Source organism: Hipposideros armiger, unplaced genomic scaffold (genome assembly GCF_001890085.2).
Source record: "Hipposideros armiger isolate ML-2016 unplaced genomic scaffold, ASM189008v1 scaffold_685, whole genome shotgun sequence".
Lineage (NCBI taxonomy): Eukaryota > Metazoa > Chordata > Mammalia > Chiroptera > Hipposideridae > Hipposideros > Hipposideros armiger.
The window spans coordinates 130,451-153,831 of record NW_017732035.1 but is presented as its reverse complement, the minus strand read 5'-3'; the positions used below and the strand labels follow the sequence as shown (position 1 = coordinate 153,831).

The 23,381-nt window shown below is 60.1% G+C and overlaps 2 protein-coding genes across 5 annotated transcripts in view; one reads left to right on the top strand and one right to left on the bottom strand.

Moving 5' to 3' along the window:
• The window catches only part of CAMK2B (calcium/calmodulin dependent protein kinase II beta), a 25,935-nt gene extending 17,852 nt beyond the window's left edge, over positions 1-8,083 (top strand). For 2 of the 3 annotated variants that reach the window (XM_019626576.1, XM_019626575.1), the window contains 7 exons: positions 881-929; positions 2,447-2,527; positions 3,280-3,393; positions 6,989-7,064; positions 7,208-7,302; positions 7,387-7,621; positions 7,723-8,083. In XM_019626576.1, coding sequence (XP_019482121.1) covers positions 881-929; positions 2,447-2,527; positions 3,280-3,393; positions 6,989-7,064; positions 7,208-7,302; positions 7,387-7,619 — 648 coding nt within the window. In that variant the 3' untranslated portion in view covers positions 7,620-7,621; positions 7,723-8,083. Of the gene's footprint in view, positions 1-880; positions 930-2,108; positions 2,223-2,446; positions 2,528-3,279; positions 3,394-6,988; positions 7,065-7,207; positions 7,303-7,386; positions 7,622-7,722 lie in introns of all 3 variants that reach the window. The other variant, XM_019626574.1, reaches the window with a different exon arrangement.
• Positions 4,354-21,149, bottom strand: YKT6 (YKT6 vesicular SNARE protein). Of its 2 annotated transcripts, none has more exons than XM_019626577.1 (7): positions 20,901-21,149; positions 18,063-18,145; positions 16,396-16,496; positions 15,380-15,484; positions 14,925-14,990; positions 13,054-13,155; positions 4,354-5,624 (listed from the first exon to the last, which is right to left on the bottom strand). In XM_019626577.1, the coding sequence occupies exons 1-7, from the start codon at positions 21,002-21,004 to the stop codon at positions 5,301-5,303; spliced, it is 885 nt and encodes a 294-aa protein (XP_019482122.1). In that variant the 5' UTR covers positions 21,005-21,149; the 3' UTR covers positions 4,354-5,300. The 2 variants fall into 2 exon arrangements, with proteins under 2 accessions (XP_019482122.1, XP_019482123.1); XM_019626578.1 differs by lacking the exon at positions 4,354-5,624 and adding an exon at positions 11,567-12,424 and having other exon boundaries at positions 20,901-21,146.
• Between the last annotated feature and the right edge of the window lie 2,232 nt (positions 21,150-23,381).

The window sequence follows — 23,381 nt, the reverse complement described above, 5'->3', positions numbered from 1 at the left end:
CACCCCCCCACCCCCGCCTCCGGGCCTGGGCTCCTCAAAAGGCTGGGACCAGGGGGCCGCGGCCACTGCCTCTCAGCTGACCCAGAGCCAAGGTGCCGCAGGGGCCTGAGCGCCCCCCGCCTCACGGCCTGCTGGGGATGGGTGTTCCCTGGACCCTGAGCCTGGGGTCAGGGTCCTGTGTTCCCGACAAGGGCCTCCAGACAACCTTCGGTGGCTGTGGTGTGAGCTCTGGTCCCACAGCCTACAGAACCCCCTTTTCTGGCCCAGGGCCTGGAGCAGTGCGTCCTGTGAGGGCGTCCCTCGGGGACCCTGTTAAGATATTCCTTCTGAGGAGCAAGCAGGCTTCCTGGGAACTCAGTGACAGGTGGTTGGCACCTGGCTTTTTATCTGAAGAGCAGCAAGCCCTGAGAGGGGTGGGAGGTCCTGGGGCTGCGTCTGGGCCCTCCAAGGCCACTGGAGAGGAGAGGCCAGGCCTGGCTGGGAGGGGCGGGCGGCCCTTCGTGGGAAGGCGCTGTGGGTGCAGCCTGGGCAGCCGGGGCTCCTGAGGATGAGCTGGGAGCACAGGCTGAGGGTCCCTTCCTGCTTCCCTGGGAGCCTTGACATTTCCGAGGCCTGGTTTCCTCTCCTGTTGGAGAGGCACCTGCGCTCAGGAGGCCTCCCACTGGGTGCATCCTGCTTCGAGGACTAGGTGGGGCTGCCGGCCCTGGGGATGTGGGCAGCCCAACCCTGGGGATGGGAGACCCCTGAGGCCATGTGAAGCTCAGTGTGCCTGTGCTTCTCTGCGGGAGGGGGCGCCCCTGGGCCCCTGAGCACCAAGCCCCGTGGGGGCGGCCGAGACAGAGGCCACGTGCTTACCTGCTGCCTCCCTGTGTCTCCCCAGGAGTCATCCGACAGCACCCACACCACCATAGAGGACGAGGACACAAAAGGTACCATGCGTGCTCCTGGCGGAGGCAGGCAGGGGGTGGGCCAGCAGTGGGCGGGGTCCCTTGTTGGAGCCTGTGACTGGGATGTGTCCACTGGGGCTGACCATGGCCAGAGCTGCAGTCCCACCGGGCTGCGGCCTGACCTGCGAGGAAGCCACCACCCTGCGACCTCTGCACCGTCCCCAGCTCGCTCCGGGGCCCCGCTCCCACAGGGGAATGAGTTGGTGTCTGAATTTGTTCAGTTTCTTAAAGTTCCTTAAGCTTTTGACTCTGCCTGACTGGCAGTTGATGAATGGACAGGCAGCAAGGGGGGGGGCATTTCGGCAGCCTCACTGTGGGAGGGCGGGGCGCAGAGAGCCCTGTCCACACTTCAGGCTCCCACGCGGAGCTCGGCCAGTGGCCTTGCCCAGATGGGCCCCAGGTGGCCACCACAACGGCCCCTCTTCTGCCCTCGGCTTTCTCGGACTCAAGTGAGGGAACTTGGCACCCATACGCCCAGCCCACGTGGGACTCTGATCACACACAAGCGTCCTCAGGGCTGCCTAGGGCACCACAGCCAGCTACTCTGCCAGTTTGGGGGGGGGCGAAGGCCAGGCCCACCCTGCCTGAGCACCCCCCACACCCTAGAGTGGACGTGAGCATAAGGCTCTGGCCGCTGGACACACATGGTCCCCCAAACAGCTTGGAACAGGCCCAAGCCATCAGCACAGAGGCTCGGCCCCCCCCCCCAGCCATGTGGGGGCCGCAGATGCAGGAGCCTGCAGGAGGGTGGGGGAGAGGGCCAGCCTGCCAGCCTCTCCCAAACCTGGCCCCGGCCCACGTGTCTGGGAGCCGGCGGGAAGACGCCTGGTGGCGCTGTTGAGGCAGGGCAGGCCCTGGGTCTCCGCCTCGCACGCAGAGAAGCCCCTGAGGGCTCAGGCCTAACCTCCGATGGCCGGCAGGTACACACAGCCCTCCCACCCGTCTAGCCCTGCACATGGTTCTGGGTTGGCCTCACACATCTGCTGTGATTGGACAGCCCCCAGGAGCCCCCAGACCCCACTGTGTGGTCTTGGGGCAGCCATGAGCTGTGTCACTGGTCTGGGGTTCTCCAGCTTAACCCTCACCTCATCTTTCTCCTGCCCACTTGTCTTCTGCACACCCCTCGCCTGCATCCTGTTCACGTCTCGTCTGTCCACCCAGCCCCCAAGATCCCTGACACCCTGAGCTCTGTGAGGAGGGGCTCGGGAACCCCGGAAGCCGAGGGCCCCCCGCCCTGCCCATCTCTGGCTCCCACTAGTCCCCTGCCCACCCCATGTAAGTAGCCGGGCCCCTTCTGCTGCGAGGGTCTCCTTGAAGGACCTGCAGCCTCACGGGATGGCTGGACTGGAGCTGCTGCCCCTGGGAGTCGCCCTCCACGTGGGCCGTGTCCACTGGCTCCAGCCTCACTGTCTCAAGGGGCCTCCAGCTATTGAGACAGGCCCCAGGGGTGGGAGACAACAGCCTCCTCTGTCACCTCATCTGTCTGCTTCCTGTCCCAGCCCCCAGGACCTCTGACATCCTGAGCTCTGGGAGGAGGGGCTCGGGGACCCCAGAAGCCGAGGGCCCCCCACTTGCCCCATGTAAGTAGCTCCCCAGGCCTGCAGCCTCTGCTGTGAAGCTGCTCCCTGCGCCCTGCCCTGCACGGCCTCAGCTGTCCTCAGGCCCCCCAAAGCCTGGCTTAAGTGTCGGACAGCCTAACTGCAGCCAACCCCCCATGACTCACCCCTCTTCCCACCCCCCACCCGCACTGCTGTCCAGCCCCAGGCCCCTCCCCAGAGGATCCCCCAGGCCCCAGGCAGTCTGAGGCCGTGGGCCTGTCCACCCTGCCTCCCTCAGGCGGTCTCCAGTCACACTGACCTCACGTGGGCCCCACACCCTGAGCCTCCCCCAGGGCCCCAGGGAGCCGCGGACACATCCGTATCCCTGTCTGCTTCACGGGCACACTCTCTCACAGCAGCTTTCCACCCCCACGTCTTCTCTGCCCCCTCCCATGACTCCCAGTCTCCCCCCAAACCCCATGACCCCTCTGTCTCCCACAACCCCAAGGACTCCCGTCATCCGCTCTGTCTCCCCATGACCCCCCCGTCTCCACACATCCACAGTGTCCCCCCCAAAACCCCCATGACTCCCTCTGTTCTTTCTCCATCCCCCCATGAGCCCCTGTCTCCCCACATTCCCCCAAACCCCCATGTCCCCTCACGACCCCCTCTGTCCCCCCAAGTCTCCTCATGACTCCTCTGTGGACTACCCGCTTGCTCGGCTGGTCAACACATAGGTTTCTCTCCTGTGTCTCCCGTACCCTCGTGTTCATGCCTGTTCTGTTCCACCCCAGCCCCCAGGATCTCTGACATCCTGAACACGGTGAGGAGGGGCTCGGGGACCCCAGAAGCCCAGGGCCCCCCACCCTGCCCGTCTCCGGTTCTCCCAGGCCCCCCACCTGCCCCGTGTAAGTAGCACCTTGAGTGGCCCCCGCTGCTGTTCCTGGTGGGGTCTAGACCCCCCGCTGCGGTGCACTGCCCCTCCCTCCGGAAAGGGAACAGCTGGGGGACGCTGGAAGGGTCTCCCCACATTCCCCCTTGCCTTCGGAGAAGGAAGTTGGTGGCTACAGACGTGGGTGTGGACGCCTGTGTGTCAGAACAGAGCCAGGGTGGGTCCTCGCCCCTGGACGGCTGCGCGCGGGTGGGGGCGGGGCGCTCCAGCGCTGCCCGGAGCCGTATCGCTTACAGGGATGGATGACACCCCGGGGCCGCAGCCGCCCCCACCTCCCGGGAGACGCCGGGCTCTCAGACGGGAGGCTGCGGGGCCGGGGCCCGGGCATGGCAGGGGAGTGGCTGGGTGAGTGCTGACCCCCCCCACGCCCGTGGGGCCAGGCCTGGGGGCCGGGGCAGGAGGAGGGGGCGAGGCCGCGGGAGCCTGCGGGACGGAGGGTCTGCGGCTGCCGGTTAAAGGCCCGGAGGGAGTGGAGGGGGTGGCCTTGCTCTGCCTAAGGGGCGAGGGCCAGCGTGAGGGCCGCTGGACCCCCAGCTTTGCTGAGGGGATTGAATTGTGGGTGAGACCAGAGTGGTTGGTGATGGAAACGGGGCCGTGCTGTGGTGGGAACCCCCGTCCGTGCAGCGTTTTACCCGGGTTTAGAGTTCTCTGTGTCCCCATCCCCCAGACCCTCACAGCCTGGGGCTTAGAGACCTGGAGGGGCAGGGGTTTGCACAGCAGCCTGGGTGGGGGTACCTGAGGATGAGGCCTTTCCTGGGGGGCCGCAGTACAGGTCTGCTGTGAGCTAGACTAGGGGGGTGGAGGCCACAAGACCGGCTGGTGATCAGGATGAAATGGAGGGGGGCCTGGTGGCCTGGAGCTGGCAGATGTGGCCTGGCCTGCAGGGGTAGGGTAGGGAGGGGCGTTGGGGTGCAGATGGCAGGGGGCGGCCCCAACCAGACTCCCTCAGGAGTGGGGTCCTTGCTCCTGGATGTGCCCCAACCCGAATCTCCAGCATCCCAGCTCCTTGAGTATTGAGGGGTCCACAGGTGAAGGAAGGGGGATGGACTCAGCCTGGAGAAGGGACTTCTGAGGGGCTGCCTGGGGTTGAAAGTGGGCACTCAATGGGTCTGAGCAGGGGAGTCCCAGGACCAGAGCGCCGCCCTCTCCAACTGGGGGGCCAGGCCACAGGGGTACCCCCAGGGGAGGCCATGGGCCTCCGTCTTTCTCACGATTGTGCCTGCCAGCTGTCTGTGTGTTCTCCATAATCGGGGATTACACACAATGCAGCCTGATCCGGCTGTCTGCCTGGGGTGGCTGGAGGGCTCCTGGCGCCCCTGCACCTTCCAAGGAACAGGGCTTGGGGCCAGCAAAGGGTCACTGGGGTCACTGGGGTCCCCCAGGAACCTTTGCCAATGGCTGGGCCTCACGGCCTATCAACTTGGCCCAAGAGAGCCGAGGGCAGTGGGGCTCCTATTCACCTCTGGGAGGCAGGACTGCCAGCAGGTCGGGAGTGGCGTCACCCACCTCCCATCGCCTCTGGGACGTCTGTCCCGGTGGGGCTGCAGCTGTGTCCCAAACATGAAGCTTGAGATTTGTGCTGTGACCACAGATTGCCCTTGGGTTTACTTAACACTTTCTCTTTATACTGACTCCCATTTTCAATTAGAATTCATTTATAAACACTCAGAATTTCGCCTGTAAATGGAACATTAGGTTCAGTTACCACGGTCGAGGGTGACTGTAAAGCCAGCGCACGCTGGAAACAACACAGAGAAAGTGTCACTCAGCGCTGCGGCACGGCTGTGGGCTGAGTGCTCCTGGGAGGTGGGGGCAGCTCGCAGTTGGAGAGGAAGGAAGATGGATGGGCAGTGGGGGCGCTGGTCACTGGGGCAAGACAGTGGCCTCGTTTGCCCTGGGGGCGGCGTCTGGTGGAGAAGCCTGAAGCTTGAAGCCACCTCCATGAAGGTGACAGGCGAATGAACCGGGAGGGGCAGAATGAGGTACCAGAGAACAGAGGGATGTGCGAATGGAGCCACCCAAGCTGGGCCAGCTCTGGGGCAGGGCACTGTGACGGTCAGTGTGGGACCTAAGGTGGCAGACGCCGCCCTGCTGGGGTCCAGTGTCCAGGCCCATCCAGACTCGGGGCCTGGGTTTCTGCAGACAGCCCCAAACCGACACCATGCAAGGTCCAGGCACAAAGTTCAGCTGTAATGAGAGCAGCACAAGGGAGGGTCTTGTCAAGACAGGTCCCACGCGTGTGTGCAGGTCGATGCACACACACGTGCCCACCCCCACGTGACACAAGCACTGCATGTACCCATCCCCTCAGGTGCTGTGGGGTGCCTCCTCCCTGCACCATCCAGAGTCCCCGCAGCACACGCACAGACACGCCTGGGCTCACACGCAGCCCACCTCCCAGGTGGGCGCCTGGGAGAAAGAACCCCCAGACAGCTGGTGGGAGGTGCCGGGCAGCCCCACACAGGGACCAGAGTGCCCCTTTAGAGCTGCTGGGGGTGAGCCCACAGATTAGCTCACTGGGAGCCCTTCCCGGCAGCGCGGAAGCTGCAGTGGGCACCTGCGGCCACCGTCCCACAGGGCAGCCGGTGGCGCCGATGTGCTGCTGGGGGATGGGGGCATGTGTGCACAGACACACACAGCCGGTGTGGCCGTGACCTAGGGGACAGGGAGAGCGGTCCTGGGACCCTGTTTTTAGGGCACTTCTTGGGTCTGGGTTTACCAGTGGCATGTTATTGCTTTAAGAAATCACCATGATGTGTGTGTGAGCCTGCATGCACACACGCGTGCATCCCGGTGTGTCTGTATCTGCGCGGAAGTGGTTAAGCACCTAAACCAAGACGGTATTTCTCTAGAGGGGGAGAGTAAGGGACAAAGAAGACGGGGAAGCGGTGACGCGAGGCCCAGGCATCAGCAACTGCCTGTGGCTTGTTTCTCTAAAGAACGCCCAGAGCAAATGAGAAAGCAGCCAGATTTGACGCCTGGGCGTGGGCCGCAGCATCTGCCCAGCTGCCTACAGGTTTAAAAGTTTTGCATGAAAATAAATTGTAATTAGAGAGACAAAGGGGCCCCAGGTGGCCACCCTGTGTAGGGAGCAGAGGCCAGTGGGCAGGAGCCCAGAGGACGACGGGGTGGAGGGTGCAGGATGGACGGGCAGTGCGCCCGGCTGGAAGTGGGCCCAGGACTGCACACGGTGGTGACCAGAGGAGGCGGGGCCAGCAAGTGGGCTGCGGCTTCCAGGGAGAGAGAGGTGACGCTCAGACTCCACTCTCCACTCTGCCTGGGCCCTGCGGGTCCCCACCACCCCCTTAGGAGAGAGGGGACTCAGGAAGGCTGGTGAGGGCGCTTCCGGGGTCTGGGGCCTCCAGGGGGGTCATGACAGGTTCCGTTTCCCGTTTCTGCGTTTTCTGGACATTTTCTTTTGTGGATGGAATAGTTCTCATTTAGAGAGGTTTTATTGAAGACAGCTGGGGTGCAGGGACCAGGGCCTCAGGCCCCTGGAGAGGAGAGGTGGGTGGGGGCCAGGCCCTGGGTCATGGCCTGTCCTCCTGCAGCTCGCAAGCAGGACATCATCAAGATAACGGAGCAGCTCATCGAGGCCGTCAACAACGGCGACTTCGAGGCCTACGCGTGAGTCGGGGCAGCCTGGGGTGGGCTGGGGGTCACACGCGCAGTGTTGTCAGCGTCCTGTAGGGAGGGGGAATGAAAGAGGCTGCACAGCCGGGCCCCTCGGGTGGGTTCGGAGGGCCCTCCTCACGTGGGTCTGCCCCCAGGAAAATCTGCGACCCAGGCCTGACCTCGTTCGAGCCCGAAGCTTTGGGCAACCTGGTCGAAGGGATGGACTTCCACAGGTTCTACTTTGAGAACCGTGAGTGCGGGAGCCCAGGCTGGGGGGTGCTGGGCGGCGGCGGGGCCCGGGGCCGAAGCAATAGCCACGTCCCGCCGCCCGCAGTGCTCGCCAGAAACAGCAAGCCCATCCACACGACCATCCTGAACCCACACGTGCATGTCATCGGCGAGGACGCCGCTTGCATCGCCTACATCCGCCTCACGCAGTACATCGACGGGCAGGGCCGGCCCCGCACCAGCCAGTCCGAGGAGACCCGCGTGTGGCACCGCCGGGACGGCAAGTGGCAGAACGTGCACTTCCACTGCTCGGGGGCGCCCGTGGCCCCGCTGCAGTGACGGTGAGCGCCGCGGGCGGGGCGGGGCAGCGCGGTAACACCTTGCACAGCGGGGCGGTGGGGCCGCAACTCGGGAGCTGACCCGCCGCCCTCGCCCCTTTCAGAGCTGATGGACGCAGTGTTGGGAGCCCAGACGCCCCTGGGCGCGGCCTGCCTGTCGCATGTTTGTGTCCGCCTTGTCCCTCCCCCGGTGCCTGTGTCTGCAGAAAACCAAGACCGGATGTGATTTCTTTTTAAAAACAAGATGACAGTGACAACCACACAAAAACATTCATGTCGGATGAAATGGAAAAAAAAAACTAAACGAAGGAAAAAGCTGTAAAAATGACTGGCATTTGTGAGGCTTCGAACCGACTGGCCACTGCCCACCCCAGGTCCACGTGTCTGTCTGCTCCTGGCCTCAGGGCCTGTTTGTTCAACGGCACCCACCCCCAGGCGGCTGTCTAGGCCTGTGGCTGGTTGCCAGGAGTGTCAGGTGTCACCTGGGCAGGGAGCACAGCTGTCCCCTCCTGCTTCTGTCCCTTCCTCTCCTCCCAGCATGGATGGCAGTGCAGAGGCCCCCGCCTGCCCAGGGCTCCAGCTCTGCCCTTCCCAGGCCTGCCGAGCTGCAAGGGGCACACTAGCTTGACTGGCAAGCTGCCGGGGGGGACATCCCTGTGCTGGCCTCCCTCCTGCTCGGGGGGGCCTTCCCCCTAAGGAGCATGGGCTCGAGGCCCCAGGGCTCCGTCCTGATGTCCTGACGCATGAAAGAGGGGCAGAAGGCAGGGGTGGCTCCGCGGCCCCCAGGCCACAGCAAGGGTCCAGGCCTGTGTCGGCTCAAGTGGCAGTGCTGGGCCTGGAACAGAAAGGTGGCAGGGCAGAGCTGGCCACCCCGCCAGGCCTCATGAAGGCGGCAGTGTGTGCTAGGGGACCCAGAGGTGGGGAGGAGGTGGTCCCCCTGCGTGGTAGTGGGGGGCAGGTCGGACCAGACCCGGTCACAGAGGTATGGGCCCCTCCAGCCCAACACCTGCCCTCTTCAGTTCATTGTTTTCAACAGGGATTTTCTTTGTCTTCCCCACAAATCAAACTGAGGGAGGCGCACAGAGGGGGAACAGGACATGGGATGCTGATCTCCGGGGGGGACTGTCCATCAGCAGACACTCGAGTGGACACTCACCTGCCGTCCACAGCTGTGCTCAGGACAGTTGTCCCACCCAAGGACACAGGGTGAATATCTGCCAGGCTCCCTGGGCCTTGGGCAGTGAGCAGCAGGGCTGGCCACGGACAGTGTGTGGCCTGGCCACCCTCTTTTCCTGGGGCCTCCTCCCCACCTCTCCCTCTCCCGCCGTCTCCACAGAGCTGCCTGTCTGGATTAATTTGGGGATTTTTTTCGGGGGGATAGTTCTTTTGCATGACCCCCCACGAGCAAGCCACACCGGCTCTTCTAGCTAAATGTCCGGTCGGGCCACCCTGCCGAGGGTCACTGCCCGCGGTGCTGGCTGGCCGTTCCTTCTCTCTCTTTTTGCTGAGTTTCATTGTCTTTTCTTTCTGAGCCTTGTAAGTGTACAAAAAATTATTTTGTTCTGTCTCGGGAAGCTGCGAATAAAAGAAAAACAGGACAAACTGGTTCAAGTGCAGCTGGCTGCTTTACGCCGGGACCCCCACCCACCCCACAACCCAGGCCCCTCTGCCACATGGTCCCCAGCTGCCTGGCTGCCGAAGCCCAAGTCCAGACCTTCTGAGCCTGTCGGGACAGACAGCAGTCTCAGGTCACGCTCCAACAGCTGCCCACATGTGGCCCTCCTGGTCCCCGGCTGAGTTCACTGTCGCCCTGGACACTGGAACCGAAACCAGCCCCCAACCCCAATGCCCCCAAATAACTCTAGTCACCACAGTGGCCTCTGAAGATGAAGCCGGTAGGGCAGTTCTAGGTGTCCTATTGTCTGTCCCTCCACCCATCCACCCAGAGACCACAGATGCTTGGGACGTGTGGTGCCCACTCAGGCCTGCTCGCGTGAGCCCACATGCTGGCTTGTGCAGACAGCACACAGGCCAGCACGGATGTCAGACACCAACGTCAGACACAGAGTGGTGGCTGCTGGGATGCAAAGATGGCATGAGAGGCGATGACCACAGGGCCAGGAGAGGCTCCAGGGAGGCCAAGGGAGATCCGGGGACAGGGGCAGAGGGTGCCCCCATCAGGCCTTCCCTCTGCAGCTGCCCCGCACAGCATTCCCGCGAGACCCCTAGGCCTTTCTTGCCCTGGGGCTCTGCCCCTGGCCTGTCCCTCAGGGGAGACACATCACCCAGCTGCCCACTGTGGCCTACGGCACAGACACAAAGCCTGCCGGGAACACCCTTGGCCTGTGCAGGCTGTTAGCACTGACCGCATGGCTACATGACCACGCAGCCGCCTGACCACATGGCTGTGTGACCTCTGACCACCTGGCCCTAAGGCCATCTAATCACATGGCCACACACACTCAGGCCCCACCAGGCGAGGGCAGTGTCCTGCTGACCCTCTGCCTCCCAGATAGACGGTGTGGCCCTGCAGACACAGCGGCACGTGGACATGGCGGCCTCCCCTTGCCAGCTCCAGGCCCCGCTGCCAGCTCCAGGCCCACGCTGCTTTCCCGGGACAGACACGCCCACCACAGGTCCGAGACACTGATAAGGTAGGCCGCCTCCTCCGGCCTCAGCCCCTGGTGGCAGACACCTTCGCAGGGACTGCACTTGGCAGGTATTCTCAGGTGTGTAGGCAGGAGGGGGGGCTTCGCCAGGCGGCCCTGAGAATCTAGGACAGAAGCCTATCGGCTGTAATCAGAGGAGCCTCTGGGCCAGGCCTCCCCTGGGCAGCCCCCCTGCACAGCCTGAGCCAAAGTGGGACATCGCTTATCCTGGCACGTGGGGCAGGCCCCCCAGGCAGGGCCAGAAGCCACAGGCAGGCCACTTTTAAGTAACACCTGCTTTGGGCAGCAGAGCTGCTTCTGATTCCCGCAGTCACAGTGACAGCAGGTGCTAGACCAGCAACAAACACGCTCCCACGTGTTTGCAGCCCCTCTAATGGGCAGACTGAAGTCATTCCCTAAACGGCCCGACTCCCCAGCCTGCGAGGCCACCCCCGCAAGCCCCAGCTCCCTCACCAGGCTCCTTCTGGAAGGTCTGGGGGACAGAGGCAATAGGGCCCAGAGGAAAGGGCCCCCTGGCGTCCAACAGAGCACACGACCATTTTGGAATTTTAAGACAGCTTTATCCAGAGGAATCTCAAACAACACAGAAAGTTAGGCAGAAGTAAAACTCTGCCCAGACTTAACATTAGAATGGAAAATGCCCCATGGGCCCTGAGCCAGCCCCACCCACCCTCACTGCCTACTCCCCAAATGCACTCCCCCTACCCACCCCCAGTGCCTCCCTGTCACCCTGCAAACCAGGACAGTGAGCACGACCCTTCTGTAAGTGGGTCACGCCATCTCCGGTGCCAGTGAGTGGGCTGGGTCTGCACTTTGGGGGAGGGGGCCTGGGCGGCACTAGTCACGTGGGCAAGCCATCCTTCCGTCAGCAGTGCCCTGAGGCAAAGGGAGGCTTGCAGGTCAACTTGCGAGTGGCAGGGGCCTCAGAAGCCGTGCAGACTCTACCTCCTGGCCCAAGCAAGAGAAGTCAGAAGTCAGGGCTGCTGGCACTTCCTGTCGGGGCAGTGTGACCATCCTGGTGTGGCAAGAGCCAGCATGCTCAGGGAAGGACCCCCAAGGACGAGATCACCCCCGCAGGTGCTTCCCTGGGGACTAGTCCCAAGGATGCATCTTGAGCGTATGTCCTCGGGCAGTACAGCCGGGCACGAGGAGGCAGTTTGGAAAGTGGCAGTAGGACCCGAGGGACCAGGAAGGATCAGAGGGGCCTGGAACCTCCTGGACCTGTTTCCAGGGTGGGGCCTCCTGCAGCAGGGTGGGGGAGGGGACTCGGCAGCTCTTACTGGGGATTGGGCGGGGGAGGCTGGCTCAGACCACAAGTGGGGGGCTGCAAGTCCTTGGGTCGGCTGGCAACTACTCTTGGTGCCCAGTAACGGTGGCCATGGGAAAGACCACTTGCTAAGACACGCCAGGCCCCAGGTGGTTGCCGATGTCTCATCCCGAGGCACACAGCTGTGATTCAGACGTTCAAACTCCACATCAGGGCAGGTGCCCCGCCTCTCCAAATTCCTCCCAGGCATCTTGGTGGAACTTTGTGGAAGTCAATTTCAGCAGAAATGCAAACCGCGTCTCAAATTTTGTGAAGCCCAGTGACGGTCATCGCAGCCGTGGCCCTGAAACGCTGGCTGGTGACCTGTTTGTTCCTACCCACCCCCCCAGTGGCCCCGGGCGAACCTGTGGACTGGGACCACCCCATTCACTGGAGTGTTAACATGGTCAATGTACAAGGAAACCCAAAGGCTGCTGAGAACAACAGAGGGCTGGCGCTGACCGGCAGGGCTGCAGCCAGGGGCCTGGGCCTCAGCAGGGCCCAAAACAAGCCCGTCACCATCCGCAGGACCCACTAAGAGTCTATGTGTCACCTGGCGCAAAAACACACCTTTGGGGCCTCCAATTTTCTTTTCAAAACTGACCAGATGTGTGACACTGAACATTCCCCGCCCCCAGGTCCCTTCCATCAGCCCTGGGCCCCTCCCAGAAGCGCCAACGTAAAGGATGAGTCTGGCCCCTGTGCGGGTCTTTCTGTGGGTCTCTCTGTGGTGGGAGCTGCTGTTCTCGCGGGAATGGCGGCGACTCTGCAGTGCGGGGCCTGTGCTGGCGGCGGTCACATCACCGCACAGCACGAGTTTTGTTTCCGGGCCTTGAAAGAGACAGAGAGGAGCTAAGGAAGGCACCATGTGACGCAAGCACTAAGTGGGACAGAAACTGGAACCCAAGGGGACGGAGCACCAGCCCATGCATACCCATCAGCGCGGTCAGGAGGGAGCCAGGCACAGACAGGCACCTACGTCAGGCTGGCTGCCGGCCTCCGTGGCCCACCCGTCCCCACCAGACCGTCCCTGGTGGTGTTTCTTCAGAGAACAGAGTGGGTTCATGGGGCTGTTATCTTCGCTCTCGCTTTGTGTTCAGATGCCTCAACCCCACCAGCCCCCTCCCTCCAAGGCACACACGAAAGCACAGGTGTGTGGACAGACCAAGCTCCCTCAGACACCACTGTCTGAACAGTGACAGGCTGCTGTGCAGGGGACACATGCCAGGGCGCCTGAACCCCGAGGAAGGCCGTGCCTCACTGCTGGGCAGGCAGCAGGAACGACCGTGAACCCCAGGATCAGAACCTGAAGGGGCCTCTGCCCTCCTGTGGGGACCCTGGAGGCAGCGGGACAAAACCTCTGCTTGCTTTCACTCCAACAGCGCCCCTGACTTCACCAAAAGTTCCAGAACATTCTAAGGCAGATGTGAGGCGTGGAGGGGCGGCGGGCCAGTACGCACCGTTTTGTAGAAGGCCTTGGAGTGTATGCCCAGGACCTCGGACTTGGACACCAGGTCGTCAATCTTTTCACCGCGCTCCAGCAGAGACTCCATGGTGCTGTGCTGCACAGAGACACACGGAAGCCTTGGCGTGAACGACACTGGCCCCTCTGGCAGTGCGGCCACCAGAGTCACCGGGCCTCCCACACTGCGTCCCACTTGTGGCTGCAACGGGACCTAGTGACTTTCTTCTGCAACCTGGAAGTTTCTTACTGGGAAACAGCGTTTCCTACAAAAATCTGCACTCCAGGAAGAGCACTTTTGTCCCCATGCACAGAGTGCAGTCCGCATCCCCAAGGGCACCTATATTGAATGCCATTGCTACAAACTCTGCCAGAGCAGCATGCTCACAGGGAGCGTGAGCACACACAGCCGCTCAGAATGGGTAAAGGGACAGAGACCCCGGCTAGGGCTACCGGGAAGCAGCAGCTCACTCCCACACACACGCCCATCGCCACAGCCCCAGCGGAGCGAGTGCGTGAACCTGAGTGTGCACAGTGAAGAGGGGAAGTCCCTGACGTCCACACGGCCAAATCACCCAGATCGCCACGGAGAAGTCAGCTGGATGAGGGTACCGACTGGATGGCAGTAGGTGTGACCAATCACCCAGGTTCCACCACTGCAGCCAGAATGGAGCAGAGTGGCCAGGACCCGTCTCCCTCCCCTGGACAGCAGGAAAGGGTGCTGTCCCCGCTCCCTGGGGCCCACACGCTGATTCTGAACCAGCAGCAGGAAGAGAAGCTTGGTGACGAAGGAGAGAGAGACGCCAGACGACTTTCATCCCCAACCACATTATCTGCAGCTGGTCTAGGCCTTTGCACAGAGCCCCCGGAGGCATTTCACAGAACACAGGCTGCCAGGTGCTGCCCAGGCCCAAATCCAGCGCCAGGGACGCTGATGGGCACGAAAGCCATGCCAGTGTTGGGGGAGAGCTTTATATGTGGGGTGGGGGTTTTCTGGGCGCCTTTTCTGGTCTTTCTAGCAGTCGCATAGGGGCCATTCATTGCCAGACCCTGGTGTTAGCGAGGCACAGTTTGGGTAGGGATGTAAGATACACTTGCCCACACGGGAGTCAGGAAGACGCAGCAATGAGTAGTGACAAAGCAGTGACACCCGCAAGGGCCTGGTGTAGCCTCCAAGCACTCGGGAGGTGCTGAGTGTGGGGCACATGCCCAGGAGCCAGGTAGGAGCAGGCGTGCGTGAGGGGACGAGGTCGTGAGGCCGGGGCGGGGCTGCACTTTCCCCTGGAGCTCACTCCGAGAGCTGCCGAAGGGCTTTAAGCAGAAGCGTGACAGCTGGATGGCTACGGTCTGGTGGGTGGGAAGTGAGGGGACCAGTGAGAGGCAGGGGCCACAAGGACCAAACTGAGGTGAAAACAGAAGCTGCTCGTGTGCCAAAGATAGCGCAGAATTAAAAAAAAAAAAAAAAAAGTTGAAGCAGCAGTTACAAAGCAGGACATTTCAGATACACATGTGGTTCCTGACAACTCCAGCCCTGAACTTACTAAAAGTGGGGTGTGCATCAGCCTGCCCGCCACCCAGAGTCCACAGGGAGGTGCCTGCTGGGTGAGACAAGCTAAGGGGGTACCAGGGGTGGGGGGCAGAACCCCACAACTCAGACTGTCCCAACCGGAAGTGCCCTGGGAGCGGGAAGGGGGACAGGGCTGGGCTGGTTCCCAGCTCCGTCCTTCGTCCACAGGCTCTGGCTCTGAGGCCTCCGATGCCCCTGGGGAGAGTAGGCACCACACTTCTGACTGCCATGGAAACAGCACTGGCCGTAGGCGTCACCACCAGCGAGCCTCTCGGCCCCTCATTTCTGGGGCTCTTGCTTACCAGAATGATCTTGGTCTCATCTAGCTCGGCCTGCACTTTACTCATCGGGTCAGCTTCTCGGGGATTCTAGGAAAGAGCCAAAAATAAGAATAACGTCAGAGGGCCAGCTGAGTGGTTCAGTTGGTTAAGAGCTCGCTCAAGAGTTTGAGCTCTGAGCAACAGCGGTTCAATTCCCGGCCCGAGATGAGCAGCCCTGAGCTGTCAACAGGTGGCAGGATAGCTCAGCTTAAAAAAAAAAACGAATGACATTAGGACCTCAGCGGCCACCTGGAAACAAAGCTGAGAGCTGAGTGACCTGGATACACACAACAGAGCAGCAGCCTGCCTTGGAGAACAGGTCCCCAGACATCAAGGCCATCGGGAAGTCACCCAAAGCCGCAACTGTCAGGCCAGGATTCCCCATGTCACAGAGCTCTGGGCCACCCTGCCCTCCACAAGGCTTCCCGACTCCCTACCTGGTAGGTGCTAAGGTAGTCATCCAGGACTGTGTAGTGAATGGATGCAGGGGAGCCGACGGGCCACTCGGTCCTGTCGACCTCCTTGGAGAATTCGTCCAGTACCTGCAGGACAGAGGAGCGTGACAAAGGCAGCCAGGGCCCAGGACGGAGGCAGACAGCTAACGGCAAGGGGGATACCTAGGCTCAAGTGCCCTTTCCCAAGTTTCCGGGAATTAGAAGTGTGCCCAGGGGAGGGGAACCTCAGCTGGCAAACGAGGAAAGTACCAGAATTTTAAATCAGAATCCACTTTATCAGGTTACAAATTTACAGGAGAAAGGGTACTAGCCCTCTCATTCTTCCAAAGAAAAGCGAGACCCTTCGATTTCAGCAGCCACGAGACTCCATGTGCTTGTGAGTGTATCAGGCCGTGGGGACAAGGTGCAGCTAGCACCTCCAGCAGGTGGCAGTTACACCACGTGGAAAGATGGAGCTGCCAAGCCTGGGGTGGCACCGACCCACACTGGGAGGGGCCCCTGGGACTGCAGGATGCGTCCAGAGGGGGCTCCTTGAACAGAAGCACAGAACGGGGAGGACCCGGTGTGTGGGGCATGGCTTGTCCAAGGGGAGGCAGGACACCAAGGCAGAGCTAGAGTCTGTGTGGTTCAGAAGGAAATAAAAATTGGCATGACTGAAGGTGAAGGCAGAAAGGCAGCAGCTGAAGGAGTGACCAGGGGCGAGAGCACAGCCTCAAATGACCGAGGGCCCCATCCCAGAGGACAGACGCAGTGACTGTGGCAGACGGGAAGAGTCAAGGTGGCACCAGGGGCACCAGCCTGCACACAGGTGGGAAGAGGAGCACAGGTCAGTGCCCCAGAGGGAGCCTGGGCAGGGTGCCAGACAGTCTCAGTTTAGGGCAAGGAGGAAGCTGAAAATGGGCTGATTTTAGACACGCCTTCTGCCTCAGGTACTGCCATCGCCCCGTCCCCAGTCCACTCATCCATCCAAGTCCAGTCCAGCCAAACTGCAGACTCACCTTCTCCAGCAAGGTGAAAGCCACTCGGGACGGGTACTCACTGTCAGAAATGACCACTCCTGCAAGACTGTCATTTCGTACGTAGACATGGCACAGATATTCTAAGGGGACACACGGAGAGGGACATGAGGACTTTTCGAGCCCCACATCAGTCAGAGCATCACGACACCGGGTTCCTGCCTTGTGGGTCAATGAAGCCACTGTGAGGAGGCCTGAGGAGCAGCTCTGACGAAGGAATGCACGCAGGCCGCCAGCGTGGCCCAACAGCTGCCTGAGGACCAGGAGGTGCCCAAGGCCCAGTGTGCAAAGTCAGGGTCTGGAGACACCACCAGCCCCCCGTCAGCCGTACCCAGGTGCATTTCCGAGTGGCCCTGAGCTGCAAGTCAGGCTCGGCAGGGTGTTGGGGACAGCAGCCCACCAAGGCTCTGCTCCCAAACTAAGGTGACCATGGGCAAGCAAAGCCCTGTAAGAGTGGCCCCAAGTCAGGAAGTCACCTCTCTGGGCCTCAGGCTTCCTTGTTACAGCAACCCTGATTGGCCCACTCCATTCTGGGAGGGGGACAGAGGGACAGGGGACAGAGGCCCATCTAGGAAAAATCTAGCCACTGCTGGGTGGCGTCTCTGATACTACTGTAAGTCATCAAATTATCAGAAAGTACAGTCTATACAAGGGCTTCTGCCAAATATTCACAACCCACGGGATTAATTTTGTCACTTGAAAAGGATTCAGAGATGATACCGCTAACTGATCCCCAGGTAAAATGAGCGTAAGGATCACTGCTGATGAATAAGAACCTTCCCGTAAGACTCTTACCCAGAAGGTTCAGATGCTAAACAGATTCAAGAGGAGGGAGGCCGTGAGCCTGAGACAGAAAAGGGCACAGACACGAGAGCAGGGCTGAGGAGGGCGACAGGAGCTCATCAGAGACCGCTCAGACTGTCCTCAGTGTGATGCAGACATGAGGTCAAAGTGCATGCAGCACAGAGGCTGAGCGCCGAGTCAGCATCTGAGCAAGTGTCTCAGTGACAACACTGAAGGCAGACACGGCGTGAGGACAACAGAGCACATCCAAACACCCACAAACCAATTTCGGTGCTGGGCTGTAGACAGCACAGGGCCCTCACACGGGACACACACATTCCACACCATCTGCATCGTAACAGGTGTTTACGTCATCGCCACAGTCCCTCCATGTCACGTGACCCCAGGTCAGTGACACCTGCAGTGGTCCGTGTTTCTACCTGATAAAGTTGGCACACACCTTTCCCACCCTGTTTATATAATTGACGCCTCTAAAAAAAATGCCTGAAAACTCATATAGGAAACCTGAATTATGAAGAAAAACTAATGTGTTTTCAGGTTCTTGGTTAAAATCTAATAGCATTACCTCAACAGGGCCAGCTAGAAATCCTTTTCTGAGATGTCTACAGCTCTAGGGGGTGGGTCGCTATTGCTCCAAGACCCTAATCATAAGTGAGCCGGAGCTTGAACCAGGCAGCTTCAGGCACCAACAGTGTACATGGGAAACATGGGGAGCAGAGAACAAGCCGGCAAAGCAGTGGGGTCCTGGCAGCCCCCCCATCACACGGCAACAGCTCGAGCGGAGAGCCAGGCAGCCTGAGGCGTGGTGGCTGGGCCCACACTGGCAGGCTGGCAGGTCCTCTTACCTTGTTCTTTGACAGAAGCTCTGCTGCCTTTCGCTGAGCGCTCCACAATCAGTTGACTCGTGAAGGTCATGAATTCCTGAACACTAAGAAAAACAACACATGTTACTTGCTCACGTCTCCTGGTCCCCAACATGCAAAGTGACCTCTGAGCTTAGACGCTAAAGAGACTGCTTCTTGGTGTCAATCTTTTCCCTCAAATGCTCTATAAATGAACAGAGATACAGGTAATTATAAATCATCGCAGCCGTTTAAACCGCATGTGCGTGCCACCCACTCCCAAGCTTCTCGCGTTTTCTACAGGCTAGAGTCAACGTAGCATTGTGGTCAGGGTATGATTTGGGACACAGTGACAAAGCAGAAGCCAGCTCTTGGCCCTCAAGGCACCACTATCTTCCAAGAAGCAGGACAAATAAAATCTGCACTGGAAAAACACACGTGACAAAAACTCTTCGGCGGATGCACAGCCAGTTATGGCGGCAGCTACACTCCAAACACTGCACTGTGACAGCCACAGCGAAGGCTGGGTCGTCCACGACACGAGCCCTGGGCGCCCTGCAAGGAATGCAGAGCAACAGCTCAGCCAAGACAAGGAAGTGGGAAACGGCGGGTATGAAGGCCCAGAGGAGGGCAAGATTCGTCATGGGCCACATGCGCCGTTTCGGCCGACGACGGGCCACACACACAGCAGTGGTCCCATAAGGAGAAGCCCAAGAGAATTTACAGAGACGGGCTTAGCAGAAACTTTTGCAGGTCTCAACAAGCTCCTCCAAGTTTGAAAGCACGGATCCAACACCACAGCGTTTCATGGTGCTTTATCTGCTTATAAGCAAATCTCTGAAGAAAGAGAGAGAGAGAAAGGGAGGGAGAAACTGAGCAAACTACCAAGGACACATTTGTGAAGAGTGACGCGCCCTCGAGGAGAGCCCAGGCCGGCCCTTCAAAAGGCGTTCCAGAGGGCAGGGGTCGGGGAGATGGCAGCTCCACGCGTGTCACTGCCCAAAACCTTCCAGTGGGACAGGAAGTGCAGTTGGGGATAATGACACTGACGACCCTGACCTTGTAGAGGCCGAGGCCAATGTGTGTGTTTGTCTTAGTTTTTAACAAAGAAGTTTAAAAGTAAAAAACAATTTTTATAGAAGAAAGCTTATTGAATGAAGATATAAAGAAAATATTTTTTATAGCTATACAGTGTGTGTTTAAGTGTTCCTACAAGAGTCAAAAAGTTTTAAAAAGTTATGTTTATAAAATGAAAAAGTTAGAACAAGCTAAGGTTAATTTACTGAAAAAATAAAAAAAATTTTAAGTAAATGTAGTATAGCGTAGCCTAAGTGTCCACCATTATAAAAGTCTCTGGTGGTGCACAGTATGTCCTAGGCCGTCACATCCTGTCCCCAACCCCCCACTGACTCACCCAGAGCAACGTCCACTGGTAAGCACCCTGTACCGGGTGTGCCCGTTTCTGTCTGGTACACTGGATCTGTATGGTGCCTTGTCTGTGATTAGAGGTGTTCAGGTACGCTCACTATACTAACACGTCGCACAGGCTGGTATCCTAGGAACAACGGGCTGTACCATCCAGCCCAGGTGTGCAGCAGGCTCTACCGTCCAGGTGTGTGAGCGCCTCTGTGATGTTTGCACAACGACAAAATCACCTAATGACAGATTTCTCAGAACGAATCCCCATCGTTAAGTGACACATGACTGTAGTCCCTTAGAGAAGTCCTTGCAGTGAAACTGAAGACAGAGCAGGACTGGAATTAGAGGAAGGACTGCATTCACTGTGGGAGGCTGCCTACAGGCCCAGAAAAGCCGGCCGGAGGTTTTAAGCTTGGGGTCTGGTGAGCATGAGGCAAGAAGCACGGAAGTGACCGGACCTTACGAGAAAAACACAGAGCTCAGCAGCAGTACTGCTGTTTCCAGAGACACTGGTAGAAAGGTCCCTACAGGACAGCCGTTGTGTCATCATCAAGAATTGGCACGGGGATCCCAAACAGTAAGGCAAGAGTCCCACAGCAGAACCCCAGGGTCTGGCAAACACGGGAAGGGAGAAAGGCTCGGAGTGAGCCGAGCTGGCACCGACACGGAGAAGCTGCAACGTGGAGCGTGAATGCAGTCGCGGTACAGAAAGAAAGCCGAGTGTCAAGAAGACACTTCCAGGCTAACCCCAAAGCAGCAGAAACTTCCAACAAAACAGCAGAAGTTGTAGACCCTGCCGGCAGGCCGCTGCCCTTAAGAGCAACACAGCTCTGCCGACGCAAGCCGCCCAGGCTCCGCGACCCGACGGCAGGTTCCACCGGACCCGGAGTTGGGGGCCCCAGGCCGTGACTCTGCAGGGTCCTTGTCCTCTTGTGCCCGAGCCACGCCAGCCCACCCACGCGTGGGCTGGAAGCGTCTGCGATATTTCTAACACCCACTTCTTGCAATTAAGTGCCCAGGAACGTTCAAGAGCTCGAAGCCCTACAAACCCCACGCTCCCTTCCAGCTTCCGCGCAGAGCGCTCTGCACCACTCGAGCCCCGCCGTGAGGCGTGGACAGCGCGGGTCTGCGCCCTGGCGGGCTGCCGGGTCGCCTGAACGCCCCACCCCGGCTGCTGGCAGGGTCGCTGCCCGGGAGGGAGGTCCTGGTTCAACCGCACGTTTCTGGGCCTCGACCTACTCGCCGCGAACGCCGGGGGGAGCCTGGGCCCCTGCGAGCTCCGAGGCCCCTTGTCACTACTTGACGACAGAACCTGGAGACCGCCGAGCTCGGGGCTGCTTCTCGAACGGCCTCGGCCTCGGGGCGCCGTCCGCGGCCCCGGCCCCGGCCCCGGCCCCGGCCCCGGCCCCGCGGGCCGCTCACCTGGACCTCTGGAAGAAGCTGAAGGACGACACGTCGTAGGCGGCTTTGAGCAGCAGCACCCTGGGCTCGCCTTTGAAGAGGACGCTGAGGCTGTACAGCTTCATGGCGCCGCGACCCCGGGTCGCCCGCCCGCCCGGCCGACGGACCGGCCAGCAGCGAGCAGCGCGGCCGCCGCCCCTCGAGACCGCCGGCTGCTGACGGGTCAGACGCCTGCTTCCTCCTCCGGGCTCCGGGCCCACTTCCGGTTCCGGCCAGGGGCGGGCGCGCGAGCCCCGCGATGCGGAAAGCAGCGACCGGAAACACGCGGCGAGGGGCGGGGCGGCGCGTGCGCGCGTGCGCGTAGGCCTGCTCCGGTCCGGCCCCGCCCCGCCTCGCGTCCTCCCCGGCTCTCTGAGTTCCGGGGCCGCGGCGCTCTTGAGTTGCTCGAGCTGTTGAAATGATGCTTTGTCAATGGAAGGGAGTGAATGAGGGAGTTCCCTAAGGGTACCCCATCCTGCCCGTTTCTTGTTTATTAAATGGCATCATGTAATCAAATCTCTCACATACACGAAGGATAAAGCAGAGACAGTACATTTAAGGAGTCAGGGTGAAGGGCATGCAGGAATTCTTTGTACTGTCTTTGCAACTGTCCTGTGAGTCCCAGATTATGGGGTAGGAAAGACCTCAGGGAAGGGGCGTGGACGTTAGGCATGGAGCACCCACAGGAGTAGGGGGCAGCTCTCTGGAGTCCAGGGTCCCCCTCCTGCGCTGAGCTCTCTGGAAACACGCCTCTGCAGATGGAACCAGAGCAGCACTACCCATGACAAGTGGCCTGGGCCCTCTAAGTTCTCCCCTGCTGGGCAACGTAGGCACCGCCCACCTGTCAAGCTTGGCTCAGTTCACATAATGCCCACTTTGGCTACACAGTGGGACTCCCCGGGGAGCTGGACAAAAGCCAGCTGAGGGGCATACCCCAGGAGGCCCCACCTAGGGGAGAGCCATGCAGTGGCCATGGCCCCCACACTCCCTTGTCTGGTCAGCCAATGCCAGGGCAGCAGGGCTGTTGTCACTGCAAACCTGACATGAGCCTCCACGGTCAACACGGACGGGGTCTGGGGATGGCCACTGATGTGGTCAGGCCTCCAAGGGGTCAGAGCACGGCAGCCCTAAACTCACCGCTTTGAGCATTGATTGTTTTGACCTAAAGGTATTTGAGAAACAGCAGGTGCCACAGGGCACTCAGAGCCTCCTTTTTGTTCCTGAAAGCAGGCTTAAACGCCCATGGAAAGGTGCCCACTGTCCCAGGGTGAAGGAGGACACCCCACCACCAGATGGTGGGGGGCCCAGGGAAATCTGTACAAACAAACCTTGTTCAGCTCATTCTTGTCTTCCTAGTCCACAATTTACCCTTCTCCACAATTTACTGTTCCTAGCCCAAACCCCTTTGTCTTGTCAATTCTTCACAAATTTATTGTTTCTTCGTCTAAAAGATATAAAAGCTTTCTGCTCTGATAACTGTTTGGGTCTTCACTCTCTTGTGAAGGCTCATATGTACATGTAATAATTTTAATAATTCTTGTAGGCTTTTCTCCTGTTAATGAAAGTTTAGTTCTTAGGCCCAGCTGGGAACTCAAAGAGGGCTGAGGAGAATTTTTCCTCCCTTACACCTTAGTAGCTCACCAAGTGTAAGGGGCACGCACACTTGCTGTCATCAACGGGGGTCTGTCAGCAGACCCAGCCCCCAGGAATCCTGCTCACCACCACAACCCCTCACCGAGGTGTCCCAGGCTCCCACTGGGCTCTGCAGGCCACAGGAAAGACAGATCCAGGTGTGACTCTGCCACCAGCCATGAAGGAACAGATGTCAGAGCAGGCGAGGACAGGTTCATCTGGATGCAGTGGCAGGAAAGACCACAGCCAAGGAAGACAGGAGGCAGCGAGCCAGCTGGGAGCTCTTGGAAACAGTGAGAAGGGCACCCCCAGAACTGCCTCCCCTGCAGGGTTTCTCAGCAGCTGTGTTTGTTGCACTAGACATCCCTCCTCAGCTCAGAGGCTAGCGATGGATACGTAGCCCACTCCGGACACACAGGCACTGAAGCTGGTGGCTTGACCTGAGGATTGCACCCTGACCACCATGGGGCCGGCCGGCACAGAAATGGGAGAAAGTCTGCAGAGCAGGAAGGGGGCGGGGCAGGCCCTATAAGAAGGGCAGGGCTGGTCGCCATCAAAGGAGTCTAGGGTCCCCAGGATCCCCCTGGGCAGGAAGCAGGATTGGAGTCATCACAAAGAATTTGAAAGCTCCTGTGTGGTGGAGAGGATGCTGCCCCCACCCTGAGTACCCCCAGACCCCGTGAGGACTCCTACCCACGTCACCTCCAACCCCCATCCCCACTCAGCTCCCCACCTCGCTTTGCAGTGAGCGACCAAGGTCTGAGCCAATCAACTCAGGCCCATCCCTATTGAACCAGCGATTGGTCAAGGGGCCAGCCAATCAATGCAGCC